Raw genomic sequence first — 22906 nt, 5'->3', positions numbered from 1 at the left:
TTCGATTAATTACAACAGAAAACGAAAGAAAGAAATAGCAACAAAGCTTTAGCGAGTTTTCCTCCACAGCCGCAAAGCCTGCGTTCTAATTGCTGCTCTCTAAGCAACAACTAGGCAAGCACAGCTTTGAGAAAGAGCGCGAGAGAAAGAGACAGAGAGAGTGCGCCTCTAGAACTTTTGCTCTTCTGCCTTTTGCCTCTGTCGCCTCTGTTCACCTGCCTTTTGTTGTTTTGTTTTTGTTTTGCTTTTTGCGCTCTGCCTCTTTTTTTCTATTATTTTGTGTGCGTTCGTTTTGTTGTGCTGCTGTTTGTAGTTGTAGTTGTCACTGTAGTTGTAGTTGTAGTTGTTGTCAACTAGTTCGCGTACTTCGCTTCGTTCCACTGCGATTGGGTTTTAAAGGGGTTCTCGGTTGTCGTCGTCGTCGTTGTTGTTGTTGTCTTTCTCGGTTGTCGTCAACGTCAAAGTTGCGTCGCGTCGTTTGAATGAGAAAAGTTTGACCTTGAATTAGGCAGCAACAACAACAATTTTGCTATGCGCTTTTTTTTTGCTTGCTGTTTTGCTATTTGCGAGTGTGTGTGGATTGCGAATTGTTGTGGATCGTGGGCAGTGTGGACTGCGGATTGCGGACTGTCGATTGTGGATGGTCGGATTCAGATTCGGATTTGGTTTGTTGTTGGGCGCACTTTTGTCTGCTTGCTATTGTCTTTGTTGTTGTTTCATTCTTTCTTTCTATTGCTATTGCTATTTCTATTTCTTTTCTGTTGTTGATGTTAATTTCTTGTTGATTTAGTAAATACATATGTACATATATACACACAATATGTATGTACTCTATACACACGTATAAAATATATTTATTTATGTGCTAAACTAGTTGACATGATTTCGATTTTGTGTGATTTTCAGGTTTTATTTTGTTTTTTATGAACTGTGGAATTTTTCGATTAATATTATTTCGCTATTTTGCCTTTTCGTATTTTTAGCAAACTTTTTTATGCACTTTATGTATTCATCATCACTGTGAGAGCATATTTTATATATTTGCGAATATACGCATATATTTTCAAAGTTTTCTCTTGCCTGTTGTTGAGATCTCTTTTTTTTACACTGCACTGCTAGGCAACTTTTAATTTCATTTCGTATTTGCAACACACCAATTTATACATTTAACACAATCCAAAGACGTCCTTCTGCTAACTTGTTGTTGTAGTTGTTGTTGTTGTTGCTGCTGCCGCCGAAAACGAAAGTTCACAAGTTCGCACGAAATTCGAATTCGAAAGCAGCCGCGACGTTGACACGCGCCGCTCTTTTAATTTTAGTACGAAGGGGGGGCAGTCTCTATATACATATACATATATATATATTTTTTTAATTTTTTGGGGACTTTGGGGCTCGCTTTCGTGGGCTTATTCGCTGTGTGGTTGTGGAGCCGTGAACCGAACCGGTGCCGCCGGACTGCAAACGTTGAGTGAACGCGCGCGTCGTGCGCCTCTTGCAACGCAGCTCAGATCAGCTCCAAAAAAAAGTAAAAACAACAAAAACAAAAACAAAAGCCCCACGCAGAAAGCGCCAAAGCCAAAAAGTGACGGCGACTGCGCAGCCAGCGTCAAAGCCAAACTTGAAACCGAAAGCATAAGGCAGCAACAACAGCAGCAGAGGTAGCGACAGCGACAGCGTCACAGCCACAACAACGCCTGCGTCAGCCGCTCTCGCTCTCTCGCATGCGATGTGCTCTCTTTCTCTTTCGCTCTGCCTCTCAATTTGCCTGTGCCTTTGGCTCTTTCACATTTCAGCTTTTTTTTGCGCATTCCACTATTCACTTTCTTTCGCACAGCCTGCGCTAAAGTTCGTGAGTGTGAAAAAGCTGTCGTCGCTACGCTTCGTGTGAGCCACGAGCAGCGCTGTCGCTGTCGACGCCAACCACTGCATGCGGAAGCGTCGCTTGGTTTTAGATTTTCCATACGGCAGCGACGACGGCAACAGCGACGCTAGCGTCGACTGCGTTTATTTTGAGCGACTTACTGTTTGCTTACTTAAATCAAAAAAAGCTTTTGCATGCAATGTTTTGAGTGCGCTTTTGACTCACTCACAGTCACACTCACACTCACACTTATACTAACTCACTCATTGCTGCGGTCGTCGCTATGGCGCAATGATAAGAGAAGCAGCTTACCAGCAAATACGAGTGCGCATGCAGTCCTCAGTCACGTTTTGGGACCCAACGCACTCGACGAATACAAAATAAGTGACAAACAAAACTAACATTCAACACAAACCCAAGACGAATGTGCCACATGAAGGTGTTCGTGGTCGAGATGCTTACCTGCAAAGAGACGAAAATCAAAATGTTTCAATTAATAACACAGTCAGCGACAATTCAAATTTGCGAATGCGGTGAATGGCAAAAATATATCTATGTACATGTATGTGTAGTATGGCAAATGACAATTAGGGTAATTTCCATATAGACCACCCACAGCGATAACCCTCGACTCCCCCTTCTCTAGACGTTGCTAAACTAAAAAAAAACCCATTTCCCCATTTCTTCCATTGCCACTGGCATTGACAGTGACTGTGACTAGGGTTGCCAGGCATACTGCAAAAACAGAATTGCAGAATTTGTTCTCTACTCTTTACAGTTGTTGTTATTTACTGTTAAACACATATAAAATATCAAAAATATTTTTGCAGATAGAAAATATCATAAATTAAACTGATAAAAATTTAATTATCATAAAAGATATTCAGTTTTTACTGTTCCACAAATATAAAAAAGAATGTAATATGTTGTTGTAGGTAAAAAATATCATATATTAAACTGATCAAAAAATTAAATTTTATAAAATGTATTCAGTTTTTAGTGCTCAAAAAATAAGGTATGCAAAATATTGTTGTTGATAGAAAATATCTTATATTAATCTGATCAAAAATTATGTTTTATCTTTTATGAAACTTAATTTTTGAGCAGATGAATATATGATATTAGAGTTTACTTTACCACAAATATATGTAAAGTATGCAAAATATTGCAGCAGATAAAAAATATCATATATTTTATACTGATCAAAAATTAAGTTTTATAAATGATATTCAAGACCTGAATATCTATATATATATTTATAAATTGTAAAGGTTTAATATATACTGATTTTAGCATAAAAAGTTCCACTGCAGGTAAATGTAAATATAGAATCTATAAATGTAATAAAAATCTTAGATTCTTATTCTTTTCAATTTTAATTATATAAAATTTCAAATAAGTGAAGTATATAAATTAACTAAAAAAATACATGTATTACAGTTTGAATATTCCTTTGATATGTAAATTTACTTTATTTCCTGACAAACCAAAACTTGGCAACCCTAGCTACAACTGTGGGCCACCCCATGGTGCATTCGTTTCAGGTTGAGCTTGAGCTTCAGCTGCAGTCACAGTTACAGTTGCAGCTTTCCCCTGCTGCCCACACAGCGACGCCAACATGGAAGAAAGGCCTGTTGCCTGGCTGCCTTTAAAAGGTCATTTCAGCAATTTTCACTGCAAGCCGAAATAAAAGCAAACAACAAAAAATAAACTGAGAGAAAAAACAACTGTAAAACACATAAATTAATTTTAAGCGGTGCAGCGAATAAAATGAATTCGATTGTTTGCAATAAACTTGACGAAATTTCACCAAAGCAACGAAACCGAAACCAACAGCGTATCGCATCGCATTGTGTATCGTATGTCGTATATCGTAACATCGTATATCGTATGAAGCGCGCTTTTGGGTGCAAACATCGTAGAAACGAAAAGAACGCCTACAAATTGCATGCAAGCAACAACAAAATAAAAGGGGGAGAGAAATGTAAAAATGTAAACGTGAATGTGAATGTGACACTGAAATGTCTGCTGTCAGGGCCGTTGAAGGGAGATGCGGAAATAGCGGAAGCAGTTGATTCAGTTGATGTGATGAGCACCAGCTACAAAGTAAACTCTCTGTGTGTGGGCCACAGCTAAAAATGCAGCAGCCACTTTGATGGGAACTGCCCACAATGCAGTTTGTAATACATTATCATACAATATTATTTCCATACTCGGTATAGGGATGAGATCTAGAGAGGTGTGCCACATACCATATCTGATCAAACACCAGATGCATGCACAAAATTAGATTTAATTATTCATTGAGTTCAATTTAATTGGCAAAAAAAATAGGTACAATGTATTTGAAACGTATGAATTTATAATATTTTTTTAGATTTGTAAAAATATAGAATATGAAACTCAATTTTAACTCCGAAATTGAGAACTTAAGGATTAGAATAGAATTGCAAATCATGTTCAAACTATTCCACATTTAAGAATATAGTGTTTAAAAGAATGAAAAATATTCATAAATCCTGTTCAAAGTATAAATAAAAAACAACTAAGAAATTTATTTATTTTTCAGATTTGTTAAAATGTAAAATAGAAAAGTAAATTTTAATTCCCAATTCTAGAATTTAATGATTAAGAGAAAGAAGTATTTTCATAATGAAGTTAGGAAAATCCAGTTTAAAATATAAATTTAAAATAATGAACACATTCATTTTTTTTAAAGATTTGTAGAATTTGTAGAATTTGAAACTAAATTTGAATTCTAACAATTGGAGAATTTACTTATTAAAAGAATAATATTTTTTCATAACGAGGCTTAGAATGAAAATGAAAACATTTAAATAAATTTGAATAATGAAATTAAAAATTTTCATTCTTGAATTAAGAAAATTCATAATTATCAACATTTCGACACCGTTTATATTTTTTTCTGTGTGCAACTTTGTCAATAGCGAATTTTTAATATGGAAAATTAAACAAAATTTTTATTCCGAATTTAAGAATTTAGTGAAAATAGCCGAGCATAGAAAATTCTTGTTCGAAGAATTTAAAAACACGAATACGTGAAATTATATTTTTAGAAAGTAAATCTAAATGTTTATTCTTGAATTAAGTAAATTCAGGATTATCCATAAAATAACACCACTGCGAATTTTTCTCTGTGTACAAACTTTGTCAATGGCTCATTTTCAATATTCATTTCATAAGCATAATTTTGTATAATTTACTAAAACTCATCAATCTAATTTCTGAAATGTGCACGTAGAGATTCGCTGTTCCCATTCACTTTTTCACTTTTGTCAGCTTTTTAGCCCAGCCATAAAGCTAATCAAATGAATGGATGATGCCACAAAAGGCGCAGCGAGGTCAGTTCGCGGCCATAAAAATGGATCAAAATGGTGGCAGAGGTCCATTTGCAAGGGTCAAAGGCTCAATATGTGTGATGTGATGTGAATGCGATGTGAATATGGTTGCCAATTTTGTCAATTGGTCTTTTAGGCTAATGAGCTGCAGGCTGCATTGCAAACTTCATCGAAATGTGCCATTTGACCTATTGACGAACTTAACCTCAATCTCCGGTTAAGAAGGCGTATCGGTATTTGCCAGTTAATTTATGCAAATTGCAATTTTCACAACTTGTCAAATAATTTTCCAATACAAAATCGTCTGTGAAATGCCAATTTACATGCAAAAAGTGTGCACTATTTGTTTTTTTTTTTTGCTAAATGTCGAACTTAACCTCAATCTTGTTCCTAAATAGATGTGATAATTTATAGTTAATTATCGCTGTTACAATATATAAATTTCACAAGTTGTCACTCAAAAATTTTCCATCTATATTGAACGGGGCAATTTGCATGCATCGAGAGAATATTATCTTAATTACAACTATAATAAAAATAATAATAATCATTATTGTTATTGTTATTGTTCTCTTTTGGCGTAGGTCGTAACTTATCAGGCGACAAAAAAAGAGACGAAAAAAAGCACACTCGAAACTTTCGAGTGCAAACTTTAACATGCAAAGCTTGGCGAACTTTGGCGCAACAAAAACAGAAAAGAAAAAAAGCGTCGTCGCATATTAATTACGTTTTTATTGCGATAGGCTGAATGACGCCAAAAACGAATGCGAATGCAAACTCTGTTCAATTGCAAGCTCAAAACGCACACACATACGTATATAGTGCTTGCAATTGAGAGAATGCATGTGTGTGAGTGAGCAAAGACGTCAGCACAGCTGAGCTCACGTGTGTGAGCTGCGCGCCTCGCTTTCTGACATTTTACTCAAAGTTCCCACAGCGACAACGGATTTGACTTTCTGATGATATCAGCGACAACGAATCAAGGGACAAAAGGGAATGCGCAAATCGGAAGAAGGGAAGCAGCAAATAGCGTGATATATGGACAATATTACACGTAGAGAAAACATCAATCTGAATGATACTAAGAACAACAAGTACATAAGAAAACTACAGTCGAGTGTGCTCAACTTTGAAATACCCGCTACCCATTCAGAATAAAAGCTAAACAGTGCAGTATTCATTTTAAAATATACCAAATTAATATACCGAAAATATAATATAAATATACCAACAGATAATCAATGCAGTATTTATTTTAAAATATACCAAATTAATATACCGAACAAAATACCAATTGTATACCAAAGGCTATATTTGGTATATTTATATGGTATTAAATTAAAAATATACCATGGAGTGCAAAATATACCATATTACAAAATATACCAGAATATATACCAAATTTTAAGTAACTTCAACAAAATGTATCTGATCGCAACCAAATTTAGGAATCCTAAATACTATATTTATTATACTGTGTATAGCTTGGACACTATTACACAGAAAAAAATAATCAATGTTTAAGATCTTAATTGTTTTGAATAATTTCGTCTTTTTTTATAATTCTATAAAAGAAACCCGAGATTTTCAATCGTTGGGATCGTGAAAAACACTTCCCTCATCATCATAAAAACTTGACCCAAATAAATTGAAAAACATTTTCTTATTTTATTCTTTGAAATTCTTCTTGCCCTTTAAAATATTTAAGCTTCCTTTTTAATTCAGAATTAGAATAGAGATATAATCTATTCAAGTGATATTGTTTAAAAAGCAGTTTTTCCAATGATAAACATTTTTGTATAGTATTTCGATTTGTTTTTTAATAGAATAACAAAAATATGGTATAATAATGAAAACGCCAATTTCAGTTTTTAAGGATTTTGATTCCTAAGTATTCAAAATCATTATTTTGTTCAAATTATTATGAAATTTCAAAGAATTTTTTTTTTAGTGGACTGTTTGAATATTATTGTAGCAAGGAATAATATTCTTATTCTTTCTTTTTTTCTTGGTTCAAAAATTGAATTCAGAATTTGTTTATAAATTTAAAGTATTTTTCCAATACGCTATTTCAAAGCCATTTTATAAAGGGTTGATATTAAAGTTGTTTATATACATTTTTTTATTTCAAATTTTCAAATACGCATTTTCATTAATTTCTGACAAGGAAACTTAGACCTGAAGATCGTACTATATTTATTAGCTAAGTAATCAGCTGAGTAAATATTTGCCTAGAATATTATCGAGTCGACTAATTTATTGATCTATTTGTTGTTTTTTATTGCCCACCTGAACTCGATGGCTGAAAGCGCGCTTTCAGGTTGTTCAAATGATTGTGATGCTCGCTTGCAATTACTGCAGCTGCCACAGCATTTGCCACATGTTGCACTGAGGAGACGTTGCTGTTGTTGTTGTTGTTGCCCGAGTTGTTGTTGTTGTTGCTGCTGTTGTTGTTGTTGTTATTGTTGCTTGAGTTGTTGTTAGCATTTGAGACAGCATTGTTGTTGTTGTTTGTATTGTTGCCCGCAGCAACAACCGAATTGTTGCTGCTGTTCGTTGTGGCTGCCGCCGCAGCTGCAGCAGCAGCAGCCGCAGTGGCTGCCGCTGCATTGGCTGCTGCCGCGCTGCCTTGAGTCGAGTCCATGAAACTGTTGCGCTGATGGTAGCTGGGATTGTCCTGATAAATGCGCTGGTAGCTCAACGTCGGCAACGTCCATGAATTGTTTGTTTTGTAGTGGAAATTCCCAGTGCCAAAGATCGAATGAGTGTTGGTGTTGTTGTTGGCAGCAGCGGCAGCAGCCACGGCAGCCGATGACAATGTGTGAGCCAATTGAGCGGCGTGATGTTGTTGCTGCTGTTGCTGTTGTGGTTGCTGTTGCTGATGCAAATGTTGCTGCTGCTGTTGATGTTGTTGCTGCTGCTGCTGTTGTTGTTGCTGCTGCTGGTGGGGATGATGTGGATGCAAATGCGGATTGTGGCCATGTGTATGATGCTGTTGCTGAGCATGTTGCTGCTGCTGCTGTTGTTGTTGTTGTTGCTGCGCGTGATGTGAGTGATGTTGCTGCAATTGCTGCTGTGCGGCAGCAACAGCCGCTGCATGTTGCTGCTGAGCATGCTGCTGTTGCAATTGCTGTTGCTGTTGCGCATGTTGTTGCTGCTGCTGTTGTTGCTGCTGCTGATGATGATGCAGTGCTGCTGTCTGCTGTTGTTGCAAGTTCCATGCATTGGCTGCCGCTGCAGCAGCAGCCGCTGAGGATCCATTGTTGCTGCTCTTGCCAGAGTCATTGCTGCTGACGCTGCTGCGATGGTTGTCCAGCGTGGTTGTTGTTGAGCCCGACATGCTGCCGTCGTTGCCGCTGTCGCTGTTGCCACCGCTGCTGCTGCTGCTGTTGTTGCCGTTGCCACTCGAGCTGTTCCTCGAGCTGCTGTTGCCACTGTTTTGGTTGCTGTTGTTGTTGTTGTTGTTGGCAACAGCTGCTGCTGCTGCCACCTGCGAGTTGAGTTGCTGAAAGTATTGTGTCAGCGTTGCATTCGCATGTTCCTGGGCAAAGAAACTGGCGCATGAATTCGCATCGGAAGACATTTTGTTGCCGTCGACTGTTTTCCAACACTGGTTGAGGTGCAAATCAAATTCTAGTTTTCGGTCGTTATCACTGGGTTTGTTATCGATGTTTTAAAGAAAATTTTTCCTCTATTGTTTAGGTGGCCACGTCCTTGTGATTGGCGTGATTGTATTTGCTGCACAGCCGAAGATACTTTGAGCAGCGTCTTAAAGTTGTGCGCATTTTCAAATTAACTAGCACTGGCCGGAACACTCGTCGTTTTCAAACACTGGTTTCGCTTTCAATTTGTGAACTGTTTTGTGTTTATGAATCGATTAATTATCGTTTTTGGAGCTGCACATAACTAGAAATATGTTGCTTTCATTTTGAAAATGTGGCGATTAGTTGAGTGCATGATTCAATTTTGTTTTTTTTTATATTGATAAGGAGACTAGCGAATGACGAATGATGGGAAATGATGATAATAACAAAATGATCACAATCACAATAATTGATGATAGTGTTACGATAAAGATGAGAGCTTGTTATTTCGATGTGACTTGGAATAAGTAGTAGAATGAATGTTAGTTTTGCTTTTTGTTGCCGATGAGTTGTGTGTTTTTTTCTATTTTCATTCTTTGGTTGTGGGGCGATAAGGAATAAGAAAAGGCATTGTTTCTATACATATTTCTTAATCATTTTCTTTGCTTTCTATTATTTTATTTATTTGCACTTGATTCAATTAGTATTTTAATCATTTCTCTCTTTCTTCGAGAATTTAATAGCACAAAGTGCGCTGACTCATCAAAGGGATTTACAAAGGCAATTATACAAAAAACAAAAACGAAAACATTTTACTAGTTGCGAAATCAATTATAAAATATATCATATCATTTCCACCTCTCTTTTTTCTTTGCAATACCTTTTCCTATTCGTTGATGATATTTTTATATTCTAGATATTTTTGTTGATGATCTTCAGTGTGGTATTTTTTTTGTTGTGAAGATTTTGAGTTTGGTTTTGTAAAAAGTATAAAATAAAATTTAAACTGATTGAAATTAGATCCGTAACTTTGGCGATGCTGCTTGCATTTTTAGTGTGGCGACCACACTCAATATCGTATAACGTATATCGTAAAACGTATATCGTATATCGTTTAGTCAACTACTTTGTTAACTACTTAGGCAAACACAACTAAACACTTTTTTTAAATTTTTTGCCACAGTCAATATCGTAAAACGTATATCGTATATCTTGTATCGTATATCGTTTAGCCAACTACTTTGTCAACTGCTTAGGCAAACAGATATAAACACTTTTTTTAAATTTTTTGCCACACTCAATATCGTAAAACGTATATCGTATTTCGTGTATCGTATATCGTTTAGCCAACTACTTTGTTAACTGTTTAGGCATACACACATAAACACTTTTTAATTTTTTGACACACTCAATATCGTAAAACGTATATCGTATATCGTTTAGCCAACTACTTTGTTAACTACTTAGGCAAACACACACAAACACTTTTTTTAATATTTTTTTTTTGCACAATTGTTGCTTTTGTTTGAAACACTTGAACGCTTATTTCCACATCCAATATTTATAGTATAGCCAACTACGTATGCAAAAATATCTATTATAGATTTGTATTTCTTTCACAGTTGCCTTTTAGTACTTTGCCTTTCTTTGGCAACTGCAATCGACTATTTTTTTGTATATTATATATTATAGATTATTATATTTTAAAATATAATTTTTTATTTTAGATATTCCACTTTGATATAAACTTTTTCCCACTGCTTTTGCGATAGTTAACTATCTTTAGCATATGATTTGGATTTTTCCAAAATGTTTTTCACACAGTTTTTCACGTTAGAATCGCACGCGCAATTGACGAACGACGATAAAGACGACGACAACGAGACACGAAACGATTTTGACATGAGAACGCGATGCGACCGAATGCCGGCCACAGTTGAGCCTCAGCCTGAGCGCACTCAACGCTGCCCGCTGCCAACGCCAGCTGCGCAGTCAGCGCTGCAGCGACTGCAAATAAAAAAAACACCTACTAAGCGAGCGTGGCGGAGGAGGAGGAGGAGGCGATAAAGTCTGACAGCCAGACAGCGAAAATTGCAATTTTCTGCAAGTAAATTAAAATTCTAACCAAAAAAGGGTTGCATAAGTGGCGAAGAAGAATTTGTTGTAGCTTCATTTAAAGTGCAATTATGACTTGAAAACTATTTACAGAATGCAACCATAAATAAAAAGCAAATAATAAATAGCAAAAAAAAGTGCAGAGAGTGAGAGAGATACTCGTATGCAAGTAGCAACAAACGTTGACTGCGCAGTTTTGTAGCTAATGAAAAATTCAGCGAGCGACAAAGCAGCGACGTCGACGTCGGCAGCAGCGACAAAGTCACGCGGATTCCGAGTATGACCCAAAGCCCAAAGCGTCTAGCGACGTTCTAAGCACGTGTTGTGAACACACCGGGGCGACACACACACACATGCTCCACACACACATACACTCACACACATACGTTGCTGAGAGTGAGAGACAGCAACGACGTTTGGCACGTTGAATGTACATTGCATTCGGCATACTTACAGCTACAAATACAACTACAACTACAACTAAAGTACAAAAAATATACTACTATGCAAGCTTTATTTATTTATTTTCTTGTTGTGCGAATTTGATGAGATGTTCTCCCTAGTTACAGTTAGCAGAGGCAAAGATGAGATGCCCCCAACTCTGTGAATTGGGGAATCTTCCGTTTCCTGCAAAAACTGATTAAAGTATCGATGACAAACTTTGCTGCAGCAGAGCAGTTGCCAATTAATTCTGCTTGCAACACGTGACGTATGCGTAATTATTCCATGTCTATGGAAATCTCTTTCTTCTTCTTCGCCTGCAGACCAATCTGTTTGTTGTTGCTCTTGACAACCCTCTGGACTGTCGAAAGGGAGAGAAACACGTCAAACACAGGCCACAAAACGTGAATCAGACAACTTTGCGGCAATTACCGACTGTAAAAATTAATTAACTGCACATAATTCCTAGCAAATCGACAATGATTTGGAATTTTCCTATTGTTGTTTGCTGTTTTTTTCCTTTGCAAAATTCAAACGATTATTTTTTGAAAATATTACACAACAATAAATTTGAAAAAGTTGTTTGCTTTTTTCTGCAAAATAAAATAAAAATATAAGTAAAAAAAAAACAAATATAAAATATTTGAAATAAAAATTTAATTTTTAAAAGAGTTTTTTTTTGCAATAAAATTATTACAGGCAAAAAAAAAAAAAAACAAATTAAAAATCTTTGAAATAAAAAAACATTTATTAAACAAAAAAAAACAATTTAAAAATCTTAGAAATAATAAAAATTAAATACTTTAAACTAAATATGTAACTTTTAAAAAAGTTTCTTAGTTTTTTGTAATAAATACAATTTTATTACAAGCACGAAAAAAAAATATATTAAAAATCATTGAAATAAAAATAAGTTGTTTGCCATAAAAAAACATTTATTACACAAAAAAAAAAAAACAATTTAAAAATCTTTGAAATACATACATATGTACATATATAAGTTCTAAAAAAAATTTCTTAGTTCTTTGCAACAAATAAAATTTTTTTACACCTAAAAAATAACATTTTAATAATCTTTAAAACAGAAAATTTTACTTTATACAATTTTAATTTAATAAAAAAAACTCAAATATCGAATTCATATTAAAATTGTATAAAAAATGTGTATTAAAGTATGTAGATGTCCAAAATGGAATTCCAAATAAAATGTAAATATTGAAATAACAAATTCAAATTTTATGCAAAATTTGTATTTAAAAAAATATAAAAATTTTAATCAAAATAATTATTGAAAATTTTGACTTTTTACATTATTGAAATTCAATTATTGAAAGTTTGTACTTTTTATATTAATAACAAAACTTTGAATAATTTAGTGATTGAAACTTTTTATTTTTGATAAATAAAATTTTGAAGAATGAAATTTAAATAGAATTTGAATTTAAATATAAAGTTGACATCAAATGATGTGATGACAACAGTTTATGACTTTGATTAGCATCTAAATTTTGTCGCTAATTGACTAAGCTCTAAATAGTTTTTCTTTTTTTTTTTTTTTGATAATCAAATCACACTAGGCAATAATGTGAAATACGTCGCCTTAAAAAAAATAGTTGGCTATTTTTAAACAAGCAAAGCAAACAAAACAAATCTGAACTCTGCCCTGTCCTCAGATTACGCTTGTGACCGGCTTAACTACTTCCCTTAGACATCTCCCCCCTCCGCCCCGCACACACCTCCCTTTCAATTGAAACGCATCAACACAAAACGACATCAAGCATACGCCCCGTGATGCGTTTATTTTAAACCCACAGCGAACACACGGCAACAAGTCGTGTTCTCGGGTTTAATTTGTTTGCATTTCCTCAGCAGCAGCCGAATGAATGTCTGTGAAACGTTTTTTCCTGTCAATTGCCAATTGCCGAGCAGCCGAGCGTAAAGGATCCCGTTGCGTTGACTGCGTTCGCTGTCATTGGCGCAGCTGCTTCGTGCAGGCGCCGAGCCAATCAGAGCAACAGGCGCTGGGCAACTGTTGCCGCAGCCCTGCGTCGCAGCTGCAGTCGACGTCGACGGCGGCAGCGACTTCGACCGAGGCAGCGCAAGCGAAGCGACAAACAGCTGCGACGACGTCGTTGTCAGGTTTTCTATTTGTTTTGCTTTCAGTTGTTCGGCTTTTGTGTTGTTGTGTTATCACGTTTTGCTACCACGTGCGCCGGCCCCCGTTTTGTGTTAGTGTGCGAGTGCTTTTGATTATACACACAGACACAAATACAAGCACGTACACACAGACACCAACGTTTGTGGAGTGGCGCTTGGCTCGCAATGAATGAGCTCTCGTTGCGAGCGAGCGAGCGAGAGCAAACGATAGTGAGAGAACAAAACAAACGTGCCAAATGCAAAAGAGAGCGGAGAAGAGCGTCGCGAATATTCTGAGAACACAAGCGAAGCAACAACAAAAGGAACAACAGTAGAACAAGTAGACGGCGACGACGTCTGTTTGTCGTTTTATAAATAGCAAAATTGGAGGCAATGGAAATGCAGTCGAGCACACACACAGACACACAAGCGTACTCAGCATCAATAGCGGCATCAATGAGTGTGACTCACACATGCAAAAATTTGCACTCGATGAAAAATCTAAATAAATGTGAGCAAAAATATTTGTATGAATTGTATATCGAAGAAAAAAACGTAAAACTTTAAGATTCAAGTCTGCTCATAAAACCTTCTCTCTCTCTTCGTTTCTCTATTTACTCCTCTCTTCTGCCCACCTTTTCTTTATTAGCTGCTGCACAAAGTAAACAGAATAATTGTTTGACACATACAGAGACAGAGAGAAAAAGAGCAAAGGGAGCTTTTGATGTCGATCGATTTATTTGTGACAATTTTACAACTTTTGTTTTGCAGTTTAATTGAAAAGCAGCTGCTTAATTGCTGCATAGTTCTCTTCGATCGCTCTGCTTCTCCATAAAGTATATAAAGTTAAATAAAGTCTAGACTCTAAACACGTGATTGGCCATTGCAGCTCATAAACAAGCTTTGCTGTCAAGTAATTAATTTGCAAAACGTTTGAACGTTTAACGTTTTTTTTTTCTGTGTTGTCCCTCCACACACAAATTATAATCATTGTCCAGTTGACCCAGATAGATTAGATTTGTATTTGCTGTTTGCTCATTCTGACTGTACAGTTAAATATTGAAGGGTCTAATTAACAGAGAAAATAGTTCTAGAAATCTGAGTTCCTTGAGTACGAAATACACGTGGAAAAAATAAAACGCATTTTGTTATTTGTACGTTTTATGTGTTTTTTTTTTATATTCATTGAGTACGAAATTTTATTATTTATAATTTCTATGTATTTTTTTTTATTTTTATTAGATAGTCTGATATAAAATGCAAGAATAGTACACGAATTATGGAATTAATACTTTGAAATAATTGAAATTCTTTGATTTTTGAATTTCCATTTTTATATTTATAGTTTTTTTAATTTCAATGTATAAGAGAACTTTCAGAAATGTGAATTTAACGTAAGGAAGTGCATGAAACTTATTGATAAACTCCATTTTTGTGCTTTAAATATCTTTTAATTCTTTGTATAAGAGATCTATCCAAAATGTGAGACTGTCTTTATCATTTTTATTTACTTCTATTTTATTATGCTCTAAATAAACCTCTACAAAATTTAAGAATTATGTCCAACTTATAGTTATTTATCTTTTTTTTTTAAATGTATAATTAGTATTATTTTCTTTGTATTAAGTGTTTTTCTATTTTGTTTATTTTGCTGTTCTAATTATACTTGAATTACTTAAATTGAAATCTACAATATGTAGAGTATACGCAAATTTTATATTTAAAAATTGTAAGAACCAGAAATTTAATAAATATATTTCACGTAAATTTTGTGCATGTAATCTTAAGAATACAATCTTTATCTATAACAAAATTAAATAACACCCCATTAGAGATCACAAAATAACTTAAAATAGACTGTTTCAGATAGCTTATAGTAAGAACTTTTGAAGCTTAAAACTGTTGTTCGCTCATAACTTGCGGTTTCGTCTATTCAAATGCAAATTTCGAGAGCGCAGTTGTCATAATCGACAAAATAAAAAACAATTTCGTTACGGACAATCTATGCAAATACCGTTAGATGGCTCATAAATCGCCACGTGCTGGTTTTTATTTTACGACCAGAAATTCTAGCATTAACATTCATATCGCAATATGTGTCTATGAATGTGAAAACTAGTTGTATGAACTTTATGCGAAACAAGTCCCATCATCCTCGATATGAGAATTTTGCTGAAATACTGAATACTATGTATATATGTATATATAGTATAATAGATAGAGCAAAACAATTTGGTGACTTATCTACCTACAACCGGTTCCGTTATAATTTTTGATATCTGATAGGAAGAGTTTTATGGTGGGCAAATAAATGAAAAAGAGAGGCGCGTTGCGATAAATGTGGTGCAAAATTAAAGTGGCTACCAAAATAAAGTGTGCACTAGGTCCGAATTTTGTGGGGTGTACTCGACCATGAAATACCCGGTACACATTTTTATTTTTTATTTATTTATTTTATTCAATTTTGTTTTATTTGTTTTACATTAAATTGTTTTTTTCTATATAATTTAGAATAAGAAATTTAACCACTTTATATATTATTATTTTTTTATTACTATTATTTAGAAAAAATTCTTTAAATTGAGCATTTCTATATTTTTTGTATAAACAATTCAACAATTTTATATATTATTATGTTTGTACTACTATTATTTGGATTAAAATCCTTTAAATTATGCATTTCTATATTATTTGGTATACGAAATTCAACAACTTTATATATAATTTTATTTTTATTACTATTATTTGGATTAAATTAGAAGACGTTGCTTAATTCAATAAGAAGTATTGTATATAATATTATCTCTGAGATTGAGGTATTCTAATATATAAAGTGGTGTTCTAAACGAACACCTCTATAAAACGGACAGTCTAGATCTTAATTAACAGCTACAAACAAAAATTAATTAATTAAAAATAATATATTGATTTGTATATACAAGTATTCAAACTTAAATTAAAATGGTAACTAACACTTTATTAAATTAAATATTAAACAAAAAGTGGGAAGTAAAAAACAATCGTACTATTTTTTATCCGTTCCACCCAACAAAGTTTTCACTTTTTTCCTTCTGCCAACTCCCACACTTCATCATCATACCTTGCTATAAGCTAATTTCCAGGTACAACTAGAATTGCCTCTTGCACTTCGCTTATTAAGCACTCACTCACTCACTCACTCACTTGAGAGTTGCAATTTGATGCGGGACATGGCGAAGAACAAGCAAAAAAACAATGGCAAAAAGAAACCGCAAGGGCAACAGTTGTTTGCTGACGTCGTTGTGCATGTACATTGGCATGTGTGTGTGCTGTGTGTGCCTGTGTGTTGTGTGTTTGTCGACACACTGCGCCAACATGTGACTGTGAGCGAGAATGAGACGCAGAAGTCGAGAAGCAGAAGGTGAAGGAGAAACAACCAAAACAACGAGAACGAAGCATTTCATTGCAAATTGTTGTCGTAGGCAACAAAAATTGAAATTAATTGCAATGCTCAAGTGTCGAGTGGTCAACGGGAGTGAAGAATGCGGGGAAGACGGAGACGAGAGGAAGTGTGGGAAGGGGAGTCACAAGGAGGGGGTGACTGGGGCGTTTATTAAGCGCTGCGCACGTGTTGCAGCCAGCGGTGCAAACATTGGAGACAAGGTGAGAGGGGCAAGCGGAAACGGGATGCGCAAGCGACGCGCCAGACAAGCTGCCTACAGCATGTGAGCAACAGTCAACAAGAGAGAGAGAGAGAGAGTGAAAATGACAGCGAGAGAGCGTCAAGTAGCAAAGCTTTAAAGCGCAAGCTTTCGCTGCAAGTGCAGCGCACAGCCGCCAGAGGGCGCCACTAGGGCAAAGCTTTGACAGTGTTGCGTGCAAGTTGAGCACTGAAAATAGTAGTAAAAATTGTAACTAAAAAAGTAGTAAAAAAGCGTATACAAAATTTATAATATTTCATGATCAAATTGAGGTACTTATACTGGCGCTTATCAGTATTTTAATTAAACAAATTTGTCAATGTGATTGATTAGAATTGTAGCCTCAATGGAGGAAAACAAGCGGACGTAAATTTTCCACTTAGCATGAATACAAAGTACAATTCATTCAAATTCTAATTGGAGTGAAAACATATGTGCCTCTTAATTGTGCGTGTGTTCTAGCGCTCTCTCTGTCTATCTCTCTTTTTCTCTCTCTGTCTGTCTTTCATTCTGGGTAACGTTATAAATAAATGCAAATTTTGATTCATTCACAAAAAAATAACAAGCTGTTGGAAAGGGAAAGAAGTTGACAACAAGAACGAGAACGAGAAAGCGAATGAATGAATGTTTGTTGCCAGTTGTCACCGCCAGAGGGCGGCACAAGCGAGTAGCACTCGAGAGGAATAAAGTCGGGTTTCTCATTTGAGTTATATCCTCATCAAACTGGTATCTCTGACATTATTTACACTCAAAGTGACAGACTGAGAGGTAATTGCTGAAAATTGGGGGTTTTCTAGTTGTCTAGTTTGCTCTTTGTATGCCTATTCTAAACAATTGTCTTCAATAGACAGCACAGCAACGAAAAAAAACACTTTAAACTACAGATTGACCTTATGACGGCAATGCGATTGTCCAGCAAACAACTAAACTTGGCACCTGTTAATCACAATAAAACGTTGACTGAACGAGTGACACAGAGAGAGAGAGAGGGAGTGATAAAAGCAAATGTTCGGTTTCTTTTTATCTTTTGCTTGCGTATTTGGAATTATTGCCTATGATTTATAGCGACTGAAATATTCGATTGCCAACTAGGAAATTCACTAATTTGTACACAGTGAGAAAGAAAACTTGATTTTGTTTTAAATTTATATTTGTTGACAAATTATTTTTAAGTTAATTGTTAAAACGGCAAGGAAAAATATTCAATTGATATCTTAAGCTATATATTTGAAACAGTGAAAAAAGACTTTTACTAAAAACAAACATTTTTTAGACCCTTTAGATTTTCAAAAAGAAAAAAAGGGTCTAATTAGTTTGTCGAAATTAAAATATAAAGTATATATATCTAAAAGAATATATTATTTTTTAATATGTATATTATTGGAACGGTGAGAAAAAGACTATTACTTAAAACACACATTTTTTAGACCCTTTAGTTTTACTAAAAAAGGGTCTATTTAGTTTTTCGAAACTAAAATATATAGTGCATTAACATCAACTGCTGAGCTGATATAAAATACATTATTTCTTAATATTTTTTTTTTTTAATTTTTATAATAAAGGGTCTATTAGAGTCAATATTACTATACAATTCTTATTTCTAAATTGTTTTCAATTTATTTGTTAAAGAAGTAAGGAAAAACATTTGAAGTACATCAGCGAAAAGTCATTAATTTGTTACTAGATATATTTGTAAGACCCTTTATTAAAAAAAAAAAATAGAAAAGAGTCTTCTAATTTGTCAAGCACACATAAAGTATGCTTAGATATGCTAAAATAATATTTAATTTTTCCATTACTTTTATTTTATTTATTTTAACGAGACCAAATTCCAAAGTAAAAGATATATTACAGTCTATATGACTGTAATACTCTTATTTCTGAATCCTTATTATTTTTTTTAATCATTTTCGAAGTATTTGTTAAAAATGCATCACTGAGAAAAAGTCATAACTTTAGTACTAGATTTAAAGTATGCATAGATATTATAAAATAACATTTCCTTTTTCCATAATTATTTCAACGATAAAAGATTTCAAAGTAAAGGGTCTATGACAGTCAACACAACTGTAACATTCTTCAGTGTTAATTCCTATTTTTTGTCGAAAATAATTTTCAAGTTATTTGTTAAAAGTGTCAAGTGAAATTAGTTTTCGCTAATAACATTTAAGCACCCTGAAATATTTAAAAGATCTCAATTTTTCTGTTGGTATATACTATATTTAGTATTATGCATATACTATATAACCGCAAATATTTCCAAGTTCTTGTGTCGAACAAGTACGTGAATTATGCGTGTATTTTCACTAATTTTCCGACACTTGGCGACACAAAATATTCGCGACACTTGTCGTTGACAGTTCTAAAAATGTGTGTGTGTGTGTGTGAGTGTAAAAACATCTATAAGTATTACTTGTCCGTAGTACCCAAGGCAAATCTTCAGACTAAAACATAAATAAATATAAAATCAAAGGCAAAGGCAAAGTTTTAAGTTTCACAAATTGAAACTGAAAATATGTGAAATATGTTAAAACTTATTTTTACTTGCAATACATATAATTACAGATGACAAACAAAGTCTAGTCGATGGATGATTCTCTCTCAATTTTGTATTTTGTATTTTTTTTTTTTATTTTGTTTCCGTTCTACATGGAAATTAACCCAACAACAACAACAACAACAAACGACGAGCTGCCCCAAAATGATGTAACCGCCTTTTTTTCTAATTGCCGCAGCGCCATTCGCATGTGAAACTACTTCAAACTAGTAATTTTCTATGCTTTATGAATGCACTACCGCTTCCCCTCCCTTCCCCCATTACCTCCCCCTTTTCCCCCTTTCAGTCCATCAACTATTTGTCTGTTGTCTGTTGATGTTCATGTCTCTGACTGGCGTTAATTGAGCTGCTTATTGTTATTGTTATTGTGCTTTATGGTCTGAAATTATTGTTGTTGTATCAGTTGTATTTGTTATTCTTATTGTTGTTGTTGTTGCTGTCGTTGTTGCGAGTGTTAATTAAGAATAAGTCATCTTTCAAGTCTAGCCGAAGGGCAGCTTGAAATGTGCATTCAAATTGTGTGGCAGAAAGTACGGGTATCTTCTAGCTGTGTAAATCAACTTTAATTGTGATTGAATGACGCGATGCATTTCAATAATACCATAAATTAATGAGGCCTCTAATGGATTTCCACTTTGTTTACTCTTAATTTCCAACATCATTTTTATTTATAATCATTTTAGGTTCGTAATTTATTTGAAACTTTAGGAATAAAAAAAAAAATAATTGTTTGGCTTTGTTTACTTTTAATTTCTTATATCATTATTATTTCATAAAAATCATTTCTCACTTTTATTTTATTTAATATTTTTAGAAATATATAGGACATATATAGTTCATATATTCCAAAAATAAAATTAAAGTTCTATCCATTATTATTTTTTTTAGGACAATACTCAAGCTTGGTCCAAATTTTTCCTTTTCCCACCTTCAAATATTTTTGGTACATATGCACATACCTTAAGAACTATATTATTTTAAATTCCTGTAAATTTGGTTAAAATCAGATAATTGTAGAAGTTATTTAAGAAATACTTATAGCGAACAATATAGTATATTTTGAATAGAATAAATACTATATCAATATACTTGGTATACATTTTTTTATAGAACTTTGGTAAATTTTGAATACAGTACTATATCTATAAACAAAATGTAGAGCTTGGTATATTTTTAGTATTTATGTGGTATATTAATTTGGTATATTTTGCTTTTATTCGCATTGCTAATTGGTTATCTCAAAGTCGAGCACATTCGAATTTCTTACTTCGAAAATAAATCAGAATTATATTTACTTCTTCTTTACTTTTCCATTACTTCTTTTTTACTTTTATTTATTATTTTTACTTTCCTCTTGTTAGTTACATAATAAACATTTTGTTTTAAATTTAATTTAACTGACATTGAATAAGGATTAAATAAATAATAATTATATTTACTTCACTTTTATAGACATCTAAAATTCCTAACTATTGTATCTTAATTCAATTTGGCCAATCTTGAAATAATCTTGAATAAATACTTTTTCAATTTTGCTTTCCTCTCAATTTTGAGCTGACTTTAAACATTTAAATACATTATTCTCCCCATTCTACCTCATTTTTTAAGCAGATAATGTGATTAGATCGAAAGTCGTGCTCTTTTTTTTCCCCCTTTTGGCACACTTATCAAATTAGAAAAATAAAAGTTTTCTTTGCCTGAGACACTTGCAAATGCGCTTAATTAATTAAATTGTCACACATTTTTCATGAGAGCCAAGAAAAGTTTTCTTTTTGCTCAATTTGCCAACGAAAGGATAAATTCTGATGATTGTAAAACTTACTCACCCGTAAGCAAAATAATCTTTTCTTATTTATATAGTACTTCAGTAGAAGAGGCAACTCACCTGCAAAAAGAGAGAGAAAAAAGCAAATACAAATTAATAAAAATTAATAGAATTCGTTAGGCAAATAACATGCAGTCATAAATGAAAGCCAAACATCGAAAAATGCAGAGACATGTGTTTTTATACTTTTTTATCTTTTTTTCTTTTCATTTCGTGTTTTTGTCTGTTTTCTCTGCTCTATGTACAATTTGGGCAATTAAAAGTACAAATTTAATAAGCAGAACATACACTCGAAATTCTTATAGAGCTTATAGCTGTTCTGCTCTTGCTCTTGTCTTCTGACCAAACATCAAAAGTCATTCAGAGCAGAGCAGAGAAGAGAAGAGGAAGGAATCAGCGTCGTTGTTGGTGGCCTGTGAGGTGAAGCAGGACGATGGCAAAAGGCGACGAAATTCATTAAGGAAAACACACACAAATATTCAGCATGTTGCCTTTTTGTGCAGCACCCAAAAAGGCAGGTGACTGGGGAGCTGAGAGATACACTGAGCGAAACGAAAGGAAACTTCAGGGAGAAAATAGCCAGAGACGCTGAGAGATACACTGAGGGATAAAGCAAGGAAACTTGAAGGAGAAATGGTGACTGACAAGCTGAGAGACACATCGTGGAAAAAAAAGAATATACATTAACATTTTCTCGTGAAAGATAAGCTTAGAGATACACTGATCGAAAATGCAAGGCAACTTCAGGCGGAAAAGGTGGCGTAGAAGCTGAGATATAAAAATAAAAAATATATACGTATTACAATTTTCTAGTGACTAAGAAGCTAAAAGATGTGGAAAAACACATAAACTTAAGGGAGATAATCAAAAATATGATTTAATATTGTCATGAATGAATAACTGAAATGCTTACAAAGAGAAATGCAAGAAACATTAACTAAGCCAACAATAATAATAGAAATTATTTATTCCGTTATACTTTTGATAGACAATAACTACAAGAAATAAACACTAAAAAGCTAAAATAAACACTGCTAGAGACGAAAACTTTAATATCCCGAGAGCTAAAAAAACTTGGAAAGATGCACTGAGAGAAATACACGAGAGAGCTTGACAAATTCAATGAAATCAAATAACAATATTCATAGTCAATAATAAATACTTTCTAAAATTTGTATTTATATTTATTCTTTAAAGCAAATAAAGCAAATTTCTAATATTCTTTAGTGTAGCTGAAATGTACACTAAAAAAATGTTAAGAAGCTTGTCGGTGTTTATAAGGAATATGCTTCAACATTATTTTAATTGAGTATGAGAAATAAATGCTCAGAAATATGCAATTTAACTG

At 33.8% G+C, this 22906-nt stretch overlaps 1 protein-coding gene across 14 annotated transcripts in view; it reads right to left on the bottom strand.

The window, feature by feature from the left end:
* Nucleotides 1-22906, bottom strand: part of LOC133841435 (hepatic leukemia factor) — a 76242-nt gene that overhangs the window by 21176 nt on the left and 32160 nt on the right. For 2 of the 14 annotated variants that reach the window (XM_062273895.1, XM_062273901.1), the window contains exon 1: nucleotides 7510-10461. The exons of 6 other annotated variants lie outside the window; for them this stretch is intronic. In XM_062273895.1, the coding sequence (XP_062129879.1) occupies nucleotides 7510-8803 (1294 nt within the window). In that variant the 5' untranslated portion in view covers nucleotides 8804-10461. Of the gene's footprint in view, nucleotides 1-50; nucleotides 2324-7509; nucleotides 10731-22906 lie in introns of those variants that run through there. 6 more of the 14 variants (XM_062273905.1, XM_062273896.1, XM_062273899.1 and 3 more) reach the window with 6 other exon arrangements.

The sequence above is a fragment of the Drosophila sulfurigaster genome, chromosome 3 (genome assembly GCF_023558435.1).
Source record: "Drosophila sulfurigaster albostrigata strain 15112-1811.04 chromosome 3, ASM2355843v2, whole genome shotgun sequence".
Lineage (NCBI taxonomy): Eukaryota > Metazoa > Arthropoda > Insecta > Diptera > Drosophilidae > Drosophila > Drosophila sulfurigaster.
Note: the sequence above shows the minus strand (reverse complement) of the source record. Positions and strands in the feature narration are given on the sequence as shown.